Source organism: Colias croceus, chromosome 14 (assembly GCF_905220415.1).
Source record: "Colias croceus chromosome 14, ilColCroc2.1".
Lineage (NCBI taxonomy): Eukaryota > Metazoa > Arthropoda > Insecta > Lepidoptera > Pieridae > Colias > Colias croceus.
Window position 1 is genome coordinate 5,782,752 of NC_059550.1, and position 24,050 is coordinate 5,806,801.

General features: G+C 32.3%; 2 protein-coding genes across 3 annotated transcripts; both read right to left on the reverse strand.

Annotated features, from left to right (window-relative positions):
* Positions 1-538: 538 nt before the first annotated feature.
* LOC123697489 lies at positions 539-10,628 on the reverse strand. The gene is made up of 18 exons (XM_045644020.1): positions 9,960-10,628; positions 9,569-9,810; positions 9,262-9,394; positions 8,867-8,994; positions 8,351-8,598; positions 7,712-7,828; positions 7,486-7,615; positions 7,280-7,338; positions 7,109-7,199; positions 6,859-6,931; positions 6,474-6,621; positions 4,688-4,855; positions 2,537-2,622; positions 2,143-2,296; positions 1,510-1,627; positions 1,247-1,363; positions 1,060-1,157; positions 539-694 (listed from the first exon to the last, which is right to left on the reverse strand). The coding sequence occupies exons 1-18, from the start codon at positions 10,167-10,169 to the stop codon at positions 564-566; spliced, it is 2,451 nt and encodes an 816-aa protein (XP_045499976.1). The 5' UTR covers positions 10,170-10,628; the 3' UTR covers positions 539-563.
* A 7,365-nt stretch (positions 10,629-17,993) lies between these two features.
* Positions 17,994-24,019, reverse strand: LOC123697490 (transmembrane protein 185A). Of its 2 annotated transcripts, none has more exons than XM_045644022.1 (7): positions 23,821-24,019; positions 23,556-23,732; positions 22,833-23,040; positions 22,056-22,185; positions 21,535-21,638; positions 18,777-18,900; positions 17,994-18,528 (listed from the first exon to the last, which is right to left on the reverse strand). In XM_045644022.1, the coding sequence occupies exons 1-7, from the start codon at positions 23,868-23,870 to the stop codon at positions 18,269-18,271; spliced, it is 1,053 nt and encodes a 350-aa protein (XP_045499978.1). In that variant the 5' UTR covers positions 23,871-24,019; the 3' UTR covers positions 17,994-18,268. The 2 variants fall into 2 exon arrangements, with proteins under 2 accessions (XP_045499978.1, XP_045499977.1); XM_045644021.1 differs by having other exon boundaries at positions 21,535-21,665.
* Positions 24,020-24,050: the final 31 nt, after the last annotated feature.

A 24,050-nucleotide genomic window follows, 5' to 3' on the forward strand; every position in this document is an offset into this window, starting at 1 on the left:
AGCGGCAAATTTCTTTAGCGCTGGCCCGAACTTGGGCAGAAGTCTAAGTTATCTAAATAATAATTATATCGAGCAGAAATCCCTTCCATATTAGCGCTATGGTTACGTGCCGCCTATAGCAATTTGGCCTTAAATGTGATAGTTCGTTGATTGTTTGCATAACTATGTACTATTTCAGTTTGTCTAATTTTTTTCGTAAAAAATGTCTGAGAACGAATACCCTCTAAATTTGAATTTGTTATTGTAATATTGTTTTATGTGATAATGTATAGATAGATTGTAAGTTTAATGAATAAAATAATCAATGAATTTTCTTTGTTTCTTTTCGTTCCATTTAGTGTGTTCCTACTTCCTATATTTTTTTTATTATGTTATAATTTATAAAATGTACCCAGGTGCAAACATAACCAAAATTTGCATGAAATGTAACATATTTCAATTTGTTTTTTGTGAAGATTAGCTTTTTGTTTAAAAGGGAACATACCGATCATCGCAATAATACTCTTTCATGCTAATTGGGGAAAATTATACAACTTGATAACATAAAAAATATATATTTAACATTAATATAAAACCAAACAGCAAAGTGTAAAAGCGACGGGCCCAGAGATTTTATTGGCTCGTAGAGTTAACCACTGCTTTTGATTGGGCACGTACATTTCAGCCGGCATTAGTTGTTCGGGGGTTTCGTTATCTGTGAAAATAAATAGATATTATATATAAATGTTGTGTGTTTTATTTCGCGTTCATCTTTTGTGTGAAAAACAGTAGCATTATGTTTTTTAAATGGTTGTTTTATTCATTTTATACAGAATCTAGAAAGCTAAAACTTTAGCATAGAAAATTGGCAAGTGTTATCCATCTGATACCTAAAAGGCTCGTACAAATTTGACTACGTTGTTTGACGACTATGTATTACGAAATTTGACTTAAATTTATTAATATTATTACGTTCCTATCCAAAACTATGTAATTATTATATTCCTATAATAAATTATGTATTAGTATAAGGTATACAGGGGACTTTTAGGCTATAAAAATCATATCACCAATGTTTACCATCTTTTCTTATCTTTGCCGATGGCATAGTAGACTCCTGCATCGAAATGAGATCGCCTGGTGCATGTAGTAACAACCTGCCTACACCTTCACATCGCCTACAGAATAAAGAAATTAGGAATTTTTAAATATGTATACTGATTCCTTCAAAAAGGGAATAAAATATAATATTATAACATATTTTTACCTCAAAACTTCATTTTGCAGCATTTGTTTTCTTGCCAACGCGGTAAGCGGTTTACATTCATTCAACCAATTGCGAACCTCGTTGAAATCTGCTAATAATTGAACTGCAGCGTCTTTTCTGTAATTAAGAGCACCAATTACTACACTTATTTTCATGACAGTGTTAAATAAATAAATATTAAAAAACTAGTATCAATAAGTTCGCATAACGCTACATCAAAATGAAATTATTTAATAACTTAAGGCACTTTTTTGATTACGTACGTAAATTTAACTTGTGCTACGTAAATGTGATGCAACCACGCTTCGCACATTATCCTTAGCACCATGTTTAGTGTTGTTATATCTTCAGTCGCTTTTATTACGGGAAGTAACATTTTATCTGAAATGATATTGAAGAATTCAATCATCATCAATGTATTTGTCGTAGTATTTTATTTTCTGTTTTCATATTACTCGCACTCATGTAGTCTCACCCTTTCTGGGTATGGGTCACTTATGCAAATCTATTTACCTGATCGATTTTCTTTACTAAATTGATAAGCCTTCTGTGTCTTACTGTTACTGACTACCTATATTAGACAAGTAAATCAAATTACAGGATCATAACGCTCATCCGTATTCCGTTAGCAAGGGTACCATAAGATCTTAAATCGTATTACACAAGGAAAAATCAACCCTAACTTGTAAGCAATAAGAACTAACTCAGAAACTCGTGAACATAATATATCGAATGTTCCACGTTGGGTGGTTGTGTCACGCGGCGCCAGTCTGCATTTCTCGGCGATATCATGGTTAGATGTGCGAGACTTGGTCCTTCAAACCGCTCTTCTTTCAAACACTTACGCTATAACACAAGGGAAAATCAACCCTAATTCGTAGACAATAAGAACTAACTCAGAAACTCGTGAACATATATGGAATGTTCTACACTGGGTGGTTGTGTGACGCGGCGCCAGTCCGCATTGCTCGGAGATATCATGGTTAGATGTGCGAGACTGGTCGTCCCACAAACTGATGACAGCACAAACGTTATTTCTTCTGTAGCATCCTGGAAATGGAATTTGATTTATTATTGGTCTGTTTTGTTACGAAAAAATAAGACTATATTCAAGTGCATATTGTGTGGTATTTATATAAAAGAACAATATTTAATAGTATGGTCATGTACCATTTGAATCAGGCCAAAATTGGTTGCTATCAGCAGAAATTCGAATTTTTTGAGTGTGTGTTGAGAAATTGCATATACATTTCCTTTTCAGACTATAGGTAAGAGTTAAGTATGTCTTACTTTTAATTTTTGTATGTTGACTTTCACTTCGGAAACAAGCTTTTCTCGCATTTTAGCGCATACATTTTCATGAACGCCGATCTTCCCTGTAAAAAAAATGTATCATTAAATTATATAAGTGACAATATAGCCATTTTAAAATTTTTTTTTAAATTTTTTTTTAATACACATTAGTTTACATTATTTTGTAGATATATACTTACTAGCGGTCCGCCCCGGCTTCGCCCGTGGTACATAATTTACGTTTTCCCTACATAAGAACCATCCTCGTACTTCAAGGAATATAATAAAAAAAGAATTATCGAAATCGGTTGAGCCGTTCTCGAGTTATGCGCTTACCAACACATTTTGCGATTCATTTTTATATATAAGATGACGACACCATAAGCATAGTAACTTTTTACTACATATATATGTATATAGGTTTAGGGGTAAGAGAACATCAATTAGGTTGTGTTCAATAAGGTGTTCAATATCTGTTGTCTTGCTTAGTTTTTTTTTTTTTGCTTCTAGTATTTTGACCTCTGATATGTTTATGGCAGCCCTGTGTTTACTTTTGTGTCACGTGACCACAACCCGCGTATAATGTAGAAATCAGGAAGGGTTGTTGGCCTCAATTACTGACAATGTCGGCCATTGTACTGGCATAATAGACTACCGCAGGAGCAAGTGTTATACAAATCGCTTAAAAATTAATTGTCTGAAACTGGGCACCCAGTATCATTGAGACATGGATTAGATACAATTGTTTTGGAGTTACGCAGCTTTTCTATTGTAGAGAATATTTATATTTCAAAAGCTACGCTAAGCTCAACTCGGAACTAAATTTGATGTCATGCTGAAAACTGTGAAAACGAAAACCTTTCATATATCATTAAATTGTTTTGAGTGTTTTCCCCATGTACCTAAGTTATATTTTTATTTTTTATTGACCAGGTACTTATCTAACTACGTATTTCGAAGCATAAAAAATTATCAATCAATACCTAACCGCAATGATTATTTTTAGCCTCTAAACTCTAAAGTAGTTTTCAATTTTATTATTTACATATCTGACTTCGGTACTATAAATAAAAACAACTTTTTTTACCTACGCGTCGCCGTCAACGATTTCCTTTCGTAGATTTTTTGTGTAAACTACCCGCAACCGCAATTTAAATTTAAAACTACATGGATAGTTTTTCTATGGTTTGATTCAATAAACCAGCAATATTAGAACAGAATAGGATACAAATGTTCGAAGGAATGATCGGAAATAAAAAAAAATGTTTATACGCACAATGTCGCTGTACCGGCTTCACCCTTGGTCATTGAGTTACTATGTACTACGTAAGTAGGTACGTCGTAATAATACCTCCATGGGATAGTTAAAATAATATTATAGGTCCTACCTATGGTCCTACCTATTGAAGGTCGCGTCAATGTTCCTCAGTAATCGGTAAAGTTATGGTTTTTAAATGGTTTGTTGTTTGCTTCATAGGTCAGTCAAATGGTAACAAATAAACAGAAAAAAAAAATTAAATTACTAGCTTCCGCCCGCGACTCCGTCCGCGCGGATGTTGGTCTTCGCGTGGATGGTTTATTTATCCATTTTGAGTACCTCTGACAATAACATCTTATAAATATCTATTGGACCCAATTCCCAAATACGGCTAGGCCTATAATAATACGCAACGTGTGTTCGCGGTTCTACGGAACAACATCTATGGATAAAACTGAAAAATTAAGATTATTTTTTTTCTACGTATTTTTCCGGGATAAAAAGTATCCTATTTTACGCCCAGGATAATAAGGTATAATTATACCAAGTTTCATCGAAATCGAACCGCTAGTTTTCACGTGATGCCTTCACATACAGACAGACAGACAGACAGACAGACAGACAGACAAAAATTTTTTTAATCACATATTTGGGTTTGGTATCGATCCAGTAACACCCCCTGCTATTTATTTTTTCAATATTTTCAATGTACAGAATTGACCCTTCTACAGATTTATTATATGTATAGATTGTGTTTCGTCACCACATTAGAATATCGTTGTTTCCGTATAAGTTCCGTACGTTGTTTCCGTACAAGGCAAATATGTTATGATACATGTTTAACTAATTTATAGTGTGTGGTTTAACAGATTCTCAATCAAAATACAAACCTAACTCAATAGTAGCAGTATGATCAGCAAATCGCAAATTATTAAGCTGTTCCATACAGGCGACCATATCGTTATGAGCGATGCGAAAGAAATCGTCCATCGCCCACGAGTTAGCGAGTCGCCGCGTTTCAGCCAAACACCATAAGCGATATGTATGGATGGAATGATCTGAAAAGCAGAATTTGAATTAAATGCTTTTTTAACCAACTTAAAAAAAGGACGAGGTTATCAATTCGGTCGGTATGTTTTTTTTTATGTTACATACATAAAAAAAACATACCGATTACTCCGAGGTTTCTGAACCGACTTACGTGATTCGTTTTTTGTTCAAACTCAAAACTCAAACTCAAACATTTATTTATTCAATTAGACTTCTCCGAGAAGCACTTTTGAAACGTCAATACATATTTTTATCATTTACCACCGATTCGGAAAGCAGTATCTATGGAGAAGAATCGGCAAGAAACTCCATAGTTGCTCTTTTAAATCATTTCAGTATTACAATTTAATTTTACAAAATATGTAAGTAACCGTACGTATATATTATCATAATATGCCAAAGAACTGTCCTGCGGTTCTCACGCGACAACCCTCCATGGGTTTTTATCTTCCATATATTCCTTAATGCTGTAATAGGCTCTCTGAACTAAGACGTTTTTTACATAATTCTTAAATTTAGCACTACTAAACTCTTTAATACTATGAGGAATTTTGTTGTAAAAAAGTATACCTTGACCCATAAATGAATTTTTAACTTTAGTTAACCGGTAAAATGGCATTTCAATTTTATTTCTGTTCCTTGTGCCATAACAGTGTCTATCTCCTACTCTTGTGTGTAAGTCTGCGTTTTTGTGTACATATAAAATATTATTAAATATATACTGTGATGGTACAGTGAGGATACCAGTATTCTTAAAGAGATCTCTTAGTGAGTCCCTAGCACGTAAATTATATATAGAGCGTATGGCTCTTTTCTGTAATATAAATATAGTTTCAATATCTGCAGCCCTGCCCCATAGAAGAATTCCATAGGACATAATGCTATGAAAGTAGCTAAAATAAACCAATCTAGCCGTGTCTACATCGGTGAGATGCCTTATTCTTCGAACTGCATATGCAGCTGAACTAAGCTTAGCAGCGGTGGCGGCAACATGGGCCCCCCATTGTAACTTCTCATCTAGTGTCAATCCAAGAAAAACAGTAGAATCCACAGGGTATAATACCTCCCCGTTTAAAATAATATCCCTTTTTACCTTTTTTACATTTGGAAGGATAAATTCTACACAATTTGTTTTTTTTGCATTTAATAATAAATTATTAGCAGTGAACCAATTGGATATGCGTAAAATGCGTTCGATGCGGGATGGTGTCGAATTGGTCCCATAATTTTATTCGGATAGGCCCAGTAGTTTTTTATTTTATGAGCATTTTTGTCTGTATTTGTAAATGTTGCAAGTGCAAGTTTGAAGTCGGTTGTTTTTTAACGCAGTTATCACTTGTCTTGTTGGTTTTAGATTTCACATGCATACGATATACGTATGTTATTTTGATGGACTAATAAATATGGGTTCTTTTTTAAATATGATTGTAAGAATATAGGTACCTATGTAATCACGATTTTAAAATGTTTGAAAATGTTATACTACCTACGACACGACATTTTTGAGATAATCAATTATTCTTATCAGGATAAGGTTGAGCTTATTAAAAAACTAAATTTGGTCCAGCATAATTTTTAAAGGTTAATTTTTCATAGGGATGATTTTGATATAACATTATTACGAACCTAGTCTATGTAAAATTGGTATTTGTTCAACAATTGGTAAGTCTTCTAGTGGCGCACCCATAATATAGTCCCACGTTACTTCACAGTGATTGTTGAGAGAAACAAGCTCTTGAAGCATTAACGCGAAATTTGCACCCGTTTCTGTTGCCTGTAAAAAAAGGTAAAATTTATTAGTTTTTACCACTACTACTGCAAATAACCCACATACATATTATAATAATTCTTCACGACCATTTTATATAGGTACTTAACTGACAAGAAATCTAATGCAGAAGTAAACAGTACAATTTAAATCTACGTAATAATTGGGACATGGAAACAAATATACATTTAACCTAAGTCGTAGACTAAATTTAAGTTCTAGTAATAATGGAGCTGAACTTACTTCTGTAACATTTATAGACAGTTCAGGGTGAATTTTCAAGGACGTTGGCCTCAAGTTAGTAGTCAATGTTGCTCTGGAATAATTAATAAATTTGTACAATTACTATAAGAAGTAACCATTTCTGTTATCTGTATGACGCACGCACGAACGCATTCATGCAAGCACGCACGCACACACTTTTATAAACTTGTACTATTGTGCAATATGCAAATATCGTTTACATAATATTAAAAGTATGAGTGTTACCTACCCAAAATGTTTATCCCACGACGTAGATGTCACATGACAGCCCAATGCATCTGCTAAAATCCGTAGAGCAGATAGTACTAATTCCGGTGTATCTGTTATATATAAAACAAATGTTTAGTTCTGAATTTTCTATTAAAGTGATAAATATGTTGAGAAGTATAGACTTACTTACTGTTAACATTGAAGGTTGAAAACAGCCATTCTCGTAGATTTTGACTTACGTAAGGTGATCTTTATAAAAAAAGAATAAAAAAATTTGAATAGTAATATTCATTAAAATATTATTTGTATGTTAGTTATAGGTCAGCTAAAAACTAACCGTTTTTTAGATGCATTTATTCTTAGAGGCTAGTATCAAAGTGATGAATTGTAGTTTACCTTACAGCCAAGGGAAACGAAGACCACCAAAGAACTATATGTTCCAAACAATTGCCGACATCGCCCCATAGAATGTTCTGGTAATATTCAGTCACTTTCTGCGCCGCCTTTTTGCTTGCTTGTTGTCTACCTATTATATTTTAAATTTCATTTAGTAAGTACCTATGTAGATTGTTCGAAAGCTATTTATTTTTATTCTACTTTTATTTATCTGAAATAAAATTACCTGACTTAAGTTTCTTAACTCCTTTAGCACCCAATAACAGTGGAGATATATTCGCAACTGTATCTAATAGAATCTCTATATAAATTTCTTCACTTTGTAAAATACTATTAACATTTTCTGAAAGATAAGTAAGTCAGTTAAATTCTATAGTTTATAGTTATGAATAAATTTACAAAGTTATACCCAACTATAACCCTAAGCAGTTAGAGAATTTAAAAAATTTACACGACTCTAGCGGTGCCAGGCTCAGCTTTACACTACAGAAATAGAGAAACAAGTTCATGTAATTAATGGTTGCTCCATTAACACGCCTTTTATCCAAAATTTATAGAAATATTAATGTAGGTAAAGCAACATATTTAGGTCAAGGTTACTCTTTATATTTTTCTATATTTAAGAATTATTAGTATTTGAATTTTGATACATGGAAAAGTTAACTATAACGATATGATTTGAATAAAAATTGCGAGCTTGTTGTAAATTCTATGCAATTTGACGATTCAGACTTATAGTTGAATGGATAAAAGTTTGAGCTTGCGTTTCATTTACGCCACACCTTATGATTCTGTAGACAACTGCAAGATGTCGGAAAACTCTATATTCCTACAATCATGCAAATTGCAATGCAGTAAAATTTACCTTCATTATTAAACATATTCTCCAATATAAATTCATTACACAAAAGTGAAGTATAAGGTATTTCTGAGTCTGAATTTTGGGGATTTAGAACTTCAACTATCTTCGTGTGGCCATTTTTTTGTTCGACAAGACTTTGCGCTTGTTTCATTTTAGCTTTTCTATTTTCAATAAATGCTTCCCGACGTTTATTAATATCCATTTGCTTTGATACTGACGATGAAGGCGGAGTTATATGTTTTGTTAATGTGCTGAAAAATAATAATTAACGAAATTGACCATAGTTTTTGTTACGATAGTGCTGGGTTGTGCTTTAAACTTCGTTTTCTATGTATGATTTGGAAAATACATTGGAGATATGCTTATTTTTAAGCTTTTCATGAAAAATCTTAATTTTGAAAAGATCCTGATTTCGTAAAAATTTTTTTCAAAAAGCTGGGTAAATATGCCACCAGAGTTGAAATGAATAAATAGTAGGTATGTATGTAAGTAAGTTAGTGATGGTAAAAAGTAACTTACTGATAAATTTCCAAACTATCTACACTGCTTGAGTCAGAGGCGTCCAAGTGGTCTTCGGGATGATACATTTGTACTAAACAATTTATTAGCCGATGGCAGTTCACTTCAGTACGGCTCTTGGAAAGTATCTAAAATAAGTGTTTGAATGATTAATTCAATCATTAAATTTCCACTTAAAATACAATATATTTTTTTCATGATCAAAATATAACATTATATAAACATTTTAACCATTTTGCTCTATTGTACCTATATGTCAAAGCTGTAAAGGTCATGTATTCATCTTATATCTTTATCTCATTATTAAAGAGGTCAAAAGGCAAAGCATTTGAATTATTTCTATAGAATAAATACTGTTGAAAAATGTGTATAACTAAAATATAAAAAACGCTTACCTGTACAATTTTTGTGAGAGTAATAGGTTTCGTTTCACTTATAGTGTTAGGATACGTGTTACTGCACACATTAAACTTTACTGCAAACTTTTTATAACTAAGACCTGTTAGGTTGTTGTATATTCCAACCAAACTGAAACAAATGCAGCAGCTATTGATAAACACTTCGAACGTGTCTTGTTATTTACATTTCTATGGTTCGAACCCTTTTACCTTATCCATTAGGAGGCTTTTGATACGCTTTAATTAGTTTTATAGGCAATATCAATAAATCTAAAACTTGTGCTGAAAAATAAAATACACTTACCATAAACATGATTCGATCATTTTCCTCGAATCTTCTCTACGAAGGCACGTCGCTAATATTGTCGTTATTAGATTGTTAATCGCTTGCAACATTATAAATCTCCTGCTGCATAACTTTTCAAATATGTGATCATGTTTACTCACAATTAAAAAGTTTTCTTTTTTTAATCTAGCTAATTTAGGATTTAATTTGTAAAACGATTTAACTAGTTTCGTTAAATAGTCTATTATCTGATCTAATACCTGCAATAGAACATTACCTATAAATCTGAACTGAAAGTTGAGTTTGTCGGAACTCGGAATCCTAAAGTTTCTATGATTTTGTACTATTTAAATAAATAATTAATGTTTTGAAGTTTGCACGACGTAAATCAAGTGTAAACATAAATTACCTGTATATTCACTAGCTCCATAATATAATTCCTATTCGATAAAGAGTGAGACGATTTTTCTCCACAGCCTTTCCATTTATTGTTGGCTCCTATTATCACTTTTGTAAGAGCATAACAAACTGCTTCCATTTCTCTACAATGACTAAATAATTCTTCTTCTTCTATAGATTCTTCGCTAATTATTTTCCTACTAGTTACTCTTGAAGTCATTGTTTTTAGTGTGGTTTGTTCCCGTAAATGCTAACTGTTGGGGTTCATTGTAAAGACTGAGGTAGTGTTGTATTTTGTATATAAAATCGATGTGTAGCGACGTCGGTGCCAGTCCACCGCAGAAAGTTCGGCGTCTGAAGGCTTGTAGGACAAGTTGGGAATTGCTACTGTTAAAGTTTTATAGCTGTTCAACCTCGACCTTGCATTTATGACTGATAGCTCTTTGGTAATGAAAGTCGTACTGTTCATTTCGAGCATTCCCCCATTTCCATTAATCAGTTTAAAACAAATAGGGTAGTTCCGAACGAGAATTTCCATAGATATATTTAAGGGTCCCATTTCGTAACTGTTTACAGTTTAGATAAAATCAGATTTTAGCAACGCGTGTAAAGCATTTGAAAACTTGCGAGGTCAAGGTTAATGATGTAAAATTACATAGAAAGCAAAACTACTTACTATTTATTTTTTAATGTTATATAAGGTTGCTTTAAAATAAAACACGTTTAACGCTTTAACCAACTGCACACTTTTATTTTCCATGAAACAATAAAAGAATAAATAAACAGTAGTTTAACAAAATAACATGCTACCCATCTGTGTTGAAAAGCGAAATAGGAAGAGTATATCACAGTATTTCATATTTCATTGTTATGCAAAATATACTTGCAAACTCCGTCAGTATCTAATCTACGTTTAATTGTACAATGATACTTAATCTAGGATTAAAAAAATATCTACATAGTTTTCATGCACCTGCTAGACACTTAATTTAGATTTGGAAGGAAAAAAAAAACAAAAAATATCCTACATATGCTACATATTTTACATAATGTAAATTTAAACACAAATATTTAGGTAGGTACAAATATAAGGTACAAACGTTAGCAAGGCGGTAAAATTTTTGCTTGTCTTTACCTAATGAATTCTATAAAAATATAGAATTGATTAATACGATTTCAATTACTAAGTAAGGGATTTGTGAAATAGTATAGAAAATATATTCTGTAGTTAACATTCAGTTATTTCTGATGTGAGGTCTGATATTTGATGTATTATTTATATTTAGATTTCAAAGTAAATTGAACAGATGACATTTTCTTATATTGTATTTCACTTCTCGTTCTTTCTCAATAACAACCGATTATTTAAATACAGCGACATATTATAAATTATATAAACTTGCACCCTTATTACATGTTGGGTAGAAACATATTAGAGCACCCTTTATGTAGATAAGCTTATGTTTTAATTGTTATATTTAATTTTGCTTTACTTTTATTATGTAAGTATACAGTAACATAACAGTTGTTTTACGTATCGCTGTCAACACCGTTAATTTTATTGGTACCAATATCTCTTATAATTTGCGTAGTTATGTGAACAATTTATATGCGTAGCTACTTTTTAGATAAAATAATTCATATAGTTCTTGTTCCTAGATATGTTACAAGACGATTTTTTTAACATTACAACTTATTAATTTAAATTTTTTGCTGAAAATATTAACATGAATGATATGGAAACAATTCTAACAAATGTGGCCTAATAAAAAAAATACTTGTGCCCCATGTATCATGTCAAAACGACAGACAATAAATGATTGTCTATGCGCTTCTCATCCGCAAGTGGGAATACTTTTCGGAACGCAAATATTTATTGTGCTTTGTCACGAACAGCGGATAAAATAACATGGAATAATTATTTTGATTTATGACAAATAGAAATGAACAAAAGATATACAAAAAATACACATTTTAGGCCAATTAAATTATTAAAGAAATAATTTTGTCGTATCCAATTTTTTACATTTAGAAAGTAATTGAGAGATCAGCACGTTTTTATCTTATCAAAATATCGCAACTACTTTTTTCTTTTTATCATCTATCTACTTATAAGGCGTTTTGTGCTCTACGTATACATAGATAAGAACTATTTTTGCAACATATTAAGCTCTTAAATGAAGTTTTGTGTGTCTACATAAAATATTATTGCTAATTTTTCTTTAATATAAGACAAAAAGCTGTGTAAAAATTTTAAAACAAATATTCTTAAACTAATAATTTTCACCTAAATAAAGTGGAAGATTGAGTGATAACAAAAAGTACAAAGTACTTGAAACTTGTCTACCTCGAATCCTAGTAATGATTTCTTATTATTTATATGTATAACACATAAAAACTATCGTTCAATCATTGAGATACACATATGGAGACGACACCGCCTACATCACTTATGTACCGCTCAACATACGCCATATGGCGTAAATGCACTCAGTCGCTTGCTCGCTCATTGGCGCGAACGTCACGCTCATTTTTTATTTGTTTTAAAGTGAAACGCATCAAATATGCCTTCGTGTGTGTTACGATATTGCACAAATAATGCGGAAAAGTGCAAAGGAATAACTTTTCATCAGTAAGTAACTAGATAATAATTTTTAAAACTTAGGTCTTAGAGCAAAATTTTTGGCGGGCGACATTTTGCGTCATTTGTCATAGATTAAAAATTTAAGATATGACATTCTTAAATTTTTTCAGGGCATGAAATAAGTGTTGTTAGTAATATTTGCTGGCGTATATTTTTATAGTATAATATAAAGATTTTAGAAAAGGACTGTATGTTAATTGAAAAAAGGTGAAATCATGAAATATGAAAATCAATTACTTAATCACCAATTTTTTTTTGTTAATTGATTTTAATCAAGTTTTTAATTGATATTGTATAAGCTACTGACTTGAACGTATAATTGAATTATTATTTATTTATCTGCACTAATATTATAAAGAGGAAAACTTTGTTTGTTTGTTTGATTGTAATGAATAGGCTCATAAACTACTGGACCTATTTTGATGAAATTTGGCACAGACAATCATTAGACCCTGAGAAAGAACATAGGCTACTCTTTATTGCGAAATATGTACCACGGGCGAAGCCGGGGCGGACCGCTAGTTCAGAGATAAGTAATTAATATTTTTTCTATTCAAGGTTTCCACTTTCCATGTCTGGGCCGTGAGGAAAGGGAAAAATGGGTAAAATTTGTCCAAAATAACTGCAGTGAAGAAACCTGGTTACCATCCGATAGAACTTGCGTCTGTTCATTGCATTTTCGCGATGAGGATAAATATACCAGCGTTTTCTAAAGAAGTCTGCTGTTCCTTGTATTGATGTTAGTAATAATAATAAAATTTTACGGATTTGTATAACAAATAAAATATTATTTTAGCTATCACTAACATTATGTTATATTTATTTTAGACGAAGGTGCATTAATGCAAGCAGTGACGGATTAACCCTTAATCAAATTAAGCAATTGCTTAGGGCATCACGTCTGAGGGGGCACCAGAAGAAGCACAAAAAAAATCCGTCCTTAGGGCATCACGTCTCACTCTCACGTCACCAAAAACCACACCAAAAAAAGTTTCTAGGACTAATTTGAAAATTCGCGCGATTTAAGTTGACATAGAGTCCGACCTAGAGTCATAACCCCACTCCCGCTTGCCCACTCGCTGCCCGCTAGTGCATTCGACAATTCGAATGCCCCGGAATTGCGATCAGCCAATCACAAACCACTCTTTCCCCGCGGGCCCCAAGCCTGGCGCCTCCGCAAATCAAATGTTTTGTTTTTTGAGTAATTGTGAAACGATTCAAAAAGTTATAAAAGTTGTTAAAAAAATCGTTATAAAAACGCGCTAAGTACACTACCTCATAGGTGGCGTGGAAACGTGTGCATATTATGACGATAACAACTTTTATAACTTTTTGAATCGTTATATCTCCGAAACGGTGGCTCGTAAGAAAAAAAGTATTTATACATTTTTTATAGATAATTTTATGATCTACAATTTTTGTCTGAGGTACTTTTATGATAAAACTTACCGTTTTGCTGAAAATAGCGAAAAACTCTTTTTTTTGACCTTTGACCTTGAATAATTTTTTTCCTTACAGGGGAATGATGGGGAACTTTTAGAAATTGTTTATAATTATGTTTTGAACAACTTCACAGAAATTCAGCTTGTTGGGACTTTATGTAACTTCACCCTCATTTTTTGGTTTAAATTGACCGGGCTATGCGTATATTTTTATCGCTTATGATTACAAATTGCTCAACGGAACGTTCTTTTTCAAAATTAAAAATATTAAAAAATGAAAAAAGGACAAAGATGATACAAGAAAGGCTCGATAATTATTTATCGATATTGTACATAGAGTCCGATATGTTAAAAACGTTAGACGTTAATACTATCTTGCGTGAATTCAATGCTCGGAAAAGCCGCAAGGCGCATTTCAATAAATAAATCAATTTATGCTTTTATTTTACAAAAAACTAATGTTTTTAGGCGGTAAAGGTTTAAAGACCGATTCTAGTTGACATACGGATAGGGGGGCCCACAGGCATGGATTGCTTAAGGCATCTAGTAGTCTTAATCCGTCACTGAATGCAAGCAATTTCTGAGTATGTTAGCGAGTCTGAATCTATTTTCGATACACCAAGAAAAATTGTTCTGAAAAGAAAAATACATGACATAACTCTATCTATGGCCGTTCTAAAGAAAGAGCTGCACTGTTGACGTATCTGCTTGGATATAAAAAAAAAAACAAATATGACAAATATGACTGAAGTAAATGCCATACGACTGTTAGTGAAATCCATTTTAACTATACATTTTTGTTTTTTGTGGCGTATGGTACCTATTAGACGACATTTAGTGATTTTTTTTTGAGGATATTGACTTAAACTGCTGTCATTTAAGCGTTTGATTTATATAAAATATTAAGCTTTACTGAGTTGCATTAGAATCGTAAATGACTTAGAAATGCGGGCGGGAGCGGGGGGAGAACGTCCCGTTTCGCCAGTCGCCACGTTACCCACCGCGTCTCAGTTAACCTAAACCGTCGTCTCGCGGCAAACTGACTCAGTTTCAGCAAAAAGAAGTTTAATAAATAAAAGTTAAATAAAGTTATATAAGTTATGAAAGATACTGGGGAGGAATATACCACCCAGGTAACCAAAAAAACGATACCAAGACGTGAAATAAAAGTTTCATGTAACGTTGTCACTTGTAAAAAATACCAAAGAGATTGTTATCTTTTTAATGAAGATATTCGACAAAATATATTTGTGAAGTTTTGGGCACAAGGTAACTTACAATGCAAAAACGAACTCAAAAAACGCCATCAAAAGTTCAATGTGCAACTTTTGATCTACAACAGGTCATCAACTTACCTATCAGTAATGAAAGTGCAGTATTCTACAAAAGGCGGCTCTCGGTATATAATTTTACTATTTACGACATGGCAACGGGAGATTGTTACTGCTTCACTTGGCACGAAGGAGAAAGTAATAGGGGATCATGTGAAATATCATCTGCACTCTATTATTTTTTGAAGAAAAGTGACGACAAAGTATTCCAACTAGTTTACTTCTTTTCTGATGGATGCAGCGGCCAAAATAAAAACTCGGTCGTTGCATCTACGTTACTGTATGTTATAAATAATAATTATTTAAACATAAAGGAAATTGTTTTACGTTTCTCAGTAGGTACCTTGCCACGGTCAGAGTGAGGGAGATTCCGCTCACAGTGCCATTGCTCACGCACTGAAGAAAGCAGGTGATTATACCTAGCCAATTAATACCTATTTTCAAATTAGCGCAAAGGAACAAACCGTACGAGGTGATAAAATTTGATTACTCAGACTTCCTAAATTTAAAAAAAATTGCAACTGAATAACGGTTGCTTACAATCGGAAAAGACGACACAGTAAAAAGTATTAATTGGACTGAAATGATGGAATATGCGGTGTTTAAAACTGAACCAGGAAAATTATTTTTCAAAACAAGTCATGCTGATACAGTTACAAGATCTTTATCTTTGAAAAGACAGGTTTCAGCTTGCCTTCATGAAGAAATTCCTGTTCTTAGTCCTGAGCGACTTAAAATTTCAGCAGAAAAATATAACGACTTGATGTCGTTAACTAGTGGCAATACACCAGCAATTAGATCGTCAGAATATATTGAGTTTTATGGATCACTTTCGCATTAGGTAGTTTTCATTATTGTTGATTCTGATTTTGTTGTTAGCAAAATGGTGACATGTTCCAGTTTTATATTATCTGGCTACATTTCCAGGATTTTAAAAAAGTCATTAAAATGCGAAGTTTGTGTGGATAGTTTGAGCACACCAGCAAGGTTGCCTCATCATAAGCTAATAAGTATCAAAGATATGGGTGGCTTGACATACTCAACAGATGACGTGTATAAAATATGTATCGCCACAGAAACAGTCATACGAAAAATTTCAAAGCAACAAATCAAACTAGCTTCTAAACACTATTTTAGCTAGGTATATTACTGTCAATACTTTAGAATATTTTATTGAGAAGGAGGTTTGGTTCAACATTCGTTTCATCAACCAAGCACTTTAAACCACCGAGTGCATTTGATGCGGGCCATTATAAATCGATACACCATGATTCGCTTGAAACACGAAGCAACTCAAACAAAAGTTAACAAAACTTATATTGTTTCAAGATAACTAAATAAATAAATAAATAAATATTTCAGGACAATTTTCATACAATCTTATCCCATACTAATATTTCGCTTGTGTTATGGAAACCAGATGGCTGATAAACTTACATATATAATTTTAAATAAATACTTATATAGATAATTAACACCCAGACACAGAGCAAACATATTCTATGTTCATCAGACAATTAATATAAACATCTCACAAATACAAATAACAACAGCAGGGATGGCTCAGTGGTGAGGATCTCGGACTCGATAGGTCGAGGGTTCGAGACCAGGCGATTGCGCAGGAAATAAACTGATTTTTCTATTTATCTGCGCATGTTATAACATCATTACTGCTCGAAACGGTGAAGCAGAACATCGTGAGGAAACCGAAATGTGAAAGAATCAAAGTTCCACGACATGTGGCATCCACCAACCCGCACTTGGCCAGCGTGGCGGATTATGGCCTGATCCCTTAAGGGAGGCTCGTGTACCAGCAGTGGGAACATGTTCTGAGGATGATGAACTAAATAAACATTTTGTACAAAATTACACGGCTTTTATTTTTTTTTCTAAAAAAGGCTCAATTTGTAAGGAATGTAACTTTCCATAGCCCTGACTGAACCTAAAACCCGAAAAAAATTAAATTATTCCATATGACGTCACTATTTACATCATCCTATATTATATGCCAGATATTGTTAGCCCCGCGTAGTAAAGTCAGTTTATACCTAAAATAAATATTATGTAAGTACAAAGAAAATTTCAAGTCAACGTGCATGTAAGGACTGGCACCCAATAAAATAGACAGAATGAAACAAAGTGTCGCCTCTATAGCGGTGAGTCAGTGACATCGCATAATCTATGACTGTCTAGCCGTCATTCGCGCGCCCCGCGCCGCCGCGCTTGGCGCACAGATTTTGTTCGTGGTATCTCCTCCATATGTAGTAATATTATCTCAATGCGTTCAATTGCTTTTTTTGCACCTCTCAGTTTTATTTCACAAACATTAAATATATCGGAGTTAAAATTGATGTACATGATAATATTAATAATTCATGAAAATACAAAAATATTTATGACATACCTACCTAGTGATTTTATATGAGCTTCACTACATAAAGTAAATACATTCTATTCACTGTATTGCTTAAATGTATTTAGAATGTCCAATATTTTACAACCATTGCTGAATTAATCACAAATTGAGATCTAGCTCTATAACAATAGCATTGAGATTTTTTTCCCTTGGCCGTTGATGTTATGATAATATGAGAATCAGTAGAAATTTCAAATGAGTTTAATTTAAAAAAAAATGAATCTTGGGTTTAAAGTTAACTATGTTTTAGAGACCGTAGGACATGGCAAGAACGGCCAAAGTGTTTTTAATTCGTACATATTTGTGAAACTCCAGTGTAGTAAAGCCCTAAAACTCTTACACCAATGTAATTTCAAACCACCTACCTAATCTATGTAAACGCGCTACAAACTTAACAATCGTATTGCTTCATTATAAGCATATTATTTACAAATTACAAGAGATTGAACACACGTTTGACAACAATAGACGAAATGGGGGGAAACGTCAATCGGGCATATCTATACTGGTCACTGGTACAACTGGTTTCATGGCTTCGTTTTTCTTTTGATTTTTATGGGATTTTTTACTTTCTCGAACTTTTTTAGCGTCGTCCCTGTATGGTTCCTGGTTAATGGGGGGTTCGGTTGGAATACCGTTTGAACCACGGTTCACGTTGTTATTGTACGCTATGTTTGCATATTCTTGTAGTAACGGGAATACCGATAGGAGGAATTGACAGAAGTCTTTGCGTATACCGAACCACCCTGAAATATTTTTTTGATGTAGAGACTGGTACATGGTTGGTAAAATTCCAGCACTTATATTGTTAAGTATTAATTGTTATAACCGAAATAAGACATATTTATATTAGAGAGATATTTATTCTGGTGTGTTAAAAAACCTTTCAAGAGAATCAATAAAGTTGAAATTTATAATTGTGCATATTTCCTAATAAATCAAATATCAAAATATTAATAATATGGACATGTATTATAAAAAAAGATTTACTCACATTTATTTCCGCCTTTTGAACTGAATGACATAATTATCAGAGTTGCAAATGTAACGAACAGCGGACTGACGACCACAATGTATGACAGGGATAAACCATCATCCAACTTGTTTGTTAATAATACCTGTTAAATAAACGTTTTATTAGAATATCATTAACGGATAGATTAAAAAAAGCCTTGTATCTGTCGCAGGCAAATTGTATTATTTCGCCGTTTACAAATGCTCGGCATTTTTAACCGACTTCAAAAAAAAGGAGGAGGTTATCAATTCGGCCGATATATACAGTGGTGGACGTTTAATTAGAAACTCGTAACACGATGAAGTAGTCATCAAATTCATTTAACATTTATGTATTAACGTATTAGAGATTAAGTATTATTTCATATGTAATAGAACACCCGTTTATCTAGTTTTATAAGAAATTGCTTAATTTTAATCAAACGTTAGCTTAAATTAATAAAATTAAACAACTTTAAGTGAAGTCTGATTTCCGAGTATTTTCAGTCTGGACAACAAATTAGAAACAGCATGGTTCGAGTGTTCCAAAGTCAAAACCTGTTGAAATGCCGCCAATATTTTTTTCTTCTACAAATATTTGCACCGTTTTTTAAACATTCCATCTAAAAGTTTCTGAAAATTAATTTGCTTTGCAGTATAAATGGGTAAAAGTAAGATTTGTGACCCATCAACAAGAAAAATAATTTTAAGTTTACATCTTGACAAAAACTGGAGTTACAGGAAAATTGCAAATCATTTAGAGTGTTCGATAAAAAGATATTCAATGCTATAGTTTATTTAAAAGAGCATGGTACTTCCGATCAAGTGCCTAGAAAAGCTCGACCATGAAAAACTACTGCACGCGAGGATAGGCAAATGATTCTTTTGGCAAAGATGGATCCATTTAAAAGTTCAAATTCTATAATAAAATTAGTTTTTTCCGAAGACGAACCTCGCAATGTGTCGATGAGATCGGTTCGCAGGCAGTAAGTCGAGGCAAAATTTTTTGGGAGAGACGCCAGGAAAGTACAGCTTCTTACTAGGCAGTACAGGGAACAACGATTTTCATTTACTAAGAAATATTGCTAGTGGACAGTCCGCCAGTGAAAAAGTTTTATTTTGGGATGAAACTAAAATTAATTTAATCAATTCTGATGGCAAAGGATACGCGCGTCGTTCAGTTAACCATGCCTTAGATAATAAATAAACAGTTCAGCATGGCGGAGGAAATATTATAGTATGGGCACGTATGGGGTTGTTTTTAGACTGTTATAATCTTTATAGACAACAACGGCTTTACAACGTCGTGGCTTAGATTGTATGAGATTTTAGCACGTTTGCAAAAACATATTTTCTAATACAATTGGAACCTTTAAATGGATCCATTTTTGCAAAAAGAATTATTTGCCTATGCTCGCGTGCAGTGGTTTTTCATGGTCGAGCTTTTTTAGGCACTTAATCAGAAGTACCATGCTCTTTTAAATAAACTGTAGCATTGAATATCTTTTTATCGAACACTCTAAATGATTTGCAATTTTCCTGTAACTCCAGTTTTTGTCAAAATGTAAACTTAAAATTATTTTTCTTGTTGATGGGTCACAAATCTTACTTTTACCCATTTATACTGCAAAGCAAATTAATTTTCAGAAACTTTTAGATGGAATGTTTAAAAAACGGTGCAAATATTTGTAGAAGAAAAAAATATTGGCGGCATTTCAACAGGTTTTGACTTTGGAACACTCGAACCATGCTGTTTCTAATTTGTTGTCCAGACTGAAAATACTCGGAAATCAGACTTCACTTAAAGTTGTTTAATTTTATTAATTTAAGCTAACGTTTGATTAAAATTAAGCAATTTCTTATAAAACTAGATAAACGGGTGTTCTATTACATATGAAATAATGCTTAATCTCTAATACGTTAATACACAAAAGTAAATAAATTTGATGACTACTTCATCCTGTTACGTGTTTCTAATTAAACGTCCACCACTGTATATATTTTTTTTATGTATGTACACCGATTACTCCAAGGTTTCTGATAGCCCAGTAGTTTTTATTTTATGAGCATTTTTGTCTGTAGGTATTTGTAAATTTTGCAAGTGCAAGTTTGAAGTCGGTTGTTTTTAACGCAGTTATCACTTATTATGTAAAATGCTGAGGATTTACTTTTTCCAAAATTCTACAAAAAGACGGTCGCGAGCCGACGGAGCCCCACTTCGCGGGGCTCCTATTTCTGTGTAGTTTTAAAAACAAGAACCTAATAGATTAGGTTAGGACCCACCCCCGTATCCAAACCAAAAATTTCTGATTACAAATTCTCGACATATTACAAAATGCCAAGCGTTTGTAAACGGCGAAATAATACAATTTGACTGCGACATATCTATGATGAAGCATTTTTTTTAAATACATCAAATGACAATATAGTTATTAGGCAAGAGTCAAATTTCTGTACATAGTAGGATTCGAATCTGCGTTCGCTACATGCGGGAACACATTTTAAAATATGACTTATAAGTCACAAATATAAATCAAATTTCAAATTGCGTTTTTAAAAAAGAGGCTCTTTTACTAGTAACACATTTATAAAAATAAGATATCACCCCACAAATCAAACAAAAAATACAACAATTACATAACATTGGAAAGTTATTACCTAACACAACAAGACATACATAACAAAACTCAGTTTAGCTTGTCTTAAAAACTAGTTCATACCAGATTTATTAAATAATTATATATCTAGTATCTACGTACTTGAAAGACCAAAATCGGCACCACAGTGAAAGTATATGCCAGTGCTGAGTTGAAACTCGTTCGACGCTGTTGTATATTCACTTCTGGTGCCCTGAGCAAAATCCCTGCAAACACTATGCTGTATAATACACCTAAAACAGACATAAATATAATATTTAAATATACATTTTATTGATTTATTTTTAGCAGAGATTTATTAATTAGAACAAAAAATGTAAGACAATTAAAAAAAACCCATATTATTTTAAGACTTGTTACATAAGGTTATTTTTTGTAGAAACAGCTTTGACTATATTTAGCAAATTATACTGATCAAAGTGTTTCTGCTGAAATGTAATAAACAACTAAGCACTACGAAGATTATAAAGCAACTAAGAGCTATGAAATATTCAAAATAACTGTTTAATGTTGCATTTAATTATGAAGAGTGATAATACAGTCCTTCTTGACATCCCAATTTTAATATAAAATTGTCATGACAATAACAAAAAATGTGCAAATAAGTCCATTATTTATCTCACCTACTAAACTGAGGCACATCAGTATCCAGAGTGGGACAAAAACAACTTCCCATGACCAGTTGATGAAGTCATCTAATTTCAATGCCAAGAATATAAATTGCAAAATATTAACAGCACAAAAAAGTTCCAACTGAAACAAACATACAAAAAAGTTGGTAAAATCAACAACTAATTTAAATGTAATTATTTTTAAATTAAAATAAATGTTTGTTTTGTTTTCGATGAATTTATTTGCATGAAAAAGAGTTAATATAATTGAATTCCTTATTAATAACCTTTACTCAAATTTATTTCCGCTCCTGTTGGTCTTAGTGTGATGATATATATAGCCTATAGCCTTCCTCGATGAAACGGCTAGGTATCTAACACCAAAAGAATTTTTCAAATCGGACCAGTAATTCCTGAGATTAGTGTGTTCAAACAAACAAACTCTTCAGCTTTATAATATTAGTATAGATTCACAAAGGGATCAGTTCAAAAGAGTATTTTTGTGTTCTTTTTCCCAACCACATTGAACATACAACTTGTGTGATAAATTGCATCATTTTTATGAATTATTATTTATATTTACAAGTAAAGTCCCCTAGTGGGGTAAGGGGCAGATGCATTATACACCTGTTTCACAGATCAATTCCCTTTAGGGACAAGTAGGTGATCAGCCTTCTATGTCCTACCAGACCGAGATTTTTTTTTTTACAAGCTAGTGCTATATTCAAACAGTACCATAAAGTAAGTGTTGCAATATTAATACACAATTACACAAATATGGATACATACCTCATAACTGCGATCATGTTTAACGCACCATATACATATAGCAATTGAGACTATGCTTATAAAGATTAACGGTATGAAAACAAGAATCCAGACATGGCGATATGTCGTCAGCTGGTCACATACAAGTAATTCAAACATTAGCAATATTAAATGTATGGCCAGGCTTATAAGCATTGCCTTATAGTGAATGTAGGCTTCACCTTCTAACCTGTAAAAAATATAAAAATTTAACATTTTTGGTTTAATGTGTGTTGTTGTGTGAATTTTTTTTATTTGTGTGAATTTAAAGTAAAAACTACAACATCTTTCTTCCCATTAATTGAATGAAATTGTAAAATTTATAAAAAAACCTAGTAAATTTTGAGTCAAAATATTTAAAACAGAGGTTAATATTTGTTCATAATGTACTTTAAACAAAAAATAAATATGAAAATAAATATGAAATCTGGTTTTTTAGACCAAAAACCAAGTTTTTATAGATAATTTTTTATTTAAACTTTTATAATTTTGAAAAGACTATCATAATTGTTATTGCATATAAATAATGCACGCTGACCTAAATATTAAACAACAAATTTATAGCTTTAGTTGGTCATTCAAAATATACCTATTTAAAATAATCATCTATAAGTCACAAAGCTATAAATGACTTATGTTACCACAAAGGTTTCATACAAAAAAGGAATATGTAAATTTTAGTAAAGTGTGATGCTATAAACATACCTGAAATGAGGATATTGCCACCAAACATATGTACCCACCGTAGCACCAAGAACTACAAGAAATTTCCAAATCCATATTGGTGTAAATACAGCCCAGTAGGACCATGTTATTGTATTGTCTAATTTTAAAGCCAATAACGCAGTAAAAATCAGTAAACAGGTATGAACAACAAATTTGCTGAAATGAAACAGTAAAATTAGGTCTGTAACTGTAATATTATTAATATATTTTTGTGTACATACTACCTCACAAAAAATATAATTACCTCGGATTAAAATCTTGAAATAATGTCTGTAAATTCATTTCCATACACATTCGATTAAAGTTCTTGAGAAATTCTTCAATAACATCTCACTTCAATTTGAAGTGTTTTTTTGCGTTTGTATTATGTATTTGGAAATTAAAACTATAATAATAATTGCGATCGTAGGTAGGTAGGTAATCTACTTTCAAGTTTCAACAAAATTGCCTTTTACTGCCAAAAACTGTGCCAAA

Coding starts and splice junctions, on each gene's coding strand:
- LOC123697489 (XM_045644020.1), bottom strand. CDS start 10,169: ATGACTTCAAGAGTAACTAGTAGGAAAATAATTAGCGAAGAATCTATA. Junction 7,339..7,485: donor TCGTTTCCCTTGGCTGTAAG/GTAAACTACAAT, acceptor TTTTTTATAAAG/ATCACCTTACGTAAGTCAAA. Junction 1,628..2,142: donor ATATGTTCACGAGTTTCTGA/GTTAGTTCTTAT, acceptor ATATCATTTCAG/ATAAAATGTTACTTCCCGTA.
- LOC123697490 (XM_045644021.1), bottom strand. CDS start 23,870: ATGTGTATGGAAATGAATTTACAGACATTATTTCAAGATTTTAATCCG. Junction 23,041..23,555: donor TGGCAATATCCTCATTTCAG/GTATGTTTATAG, acceptor TATTTTTTACAG/GTTAGAAGGTGAAGCCTACA. Junction 18,529..18,776: donor TTCAAAAGGCGGAAATAAAT/GTGAGTAAATCT, acceptor AAAATATTTCAG/GGTGGTTCGGTATACGCAAA.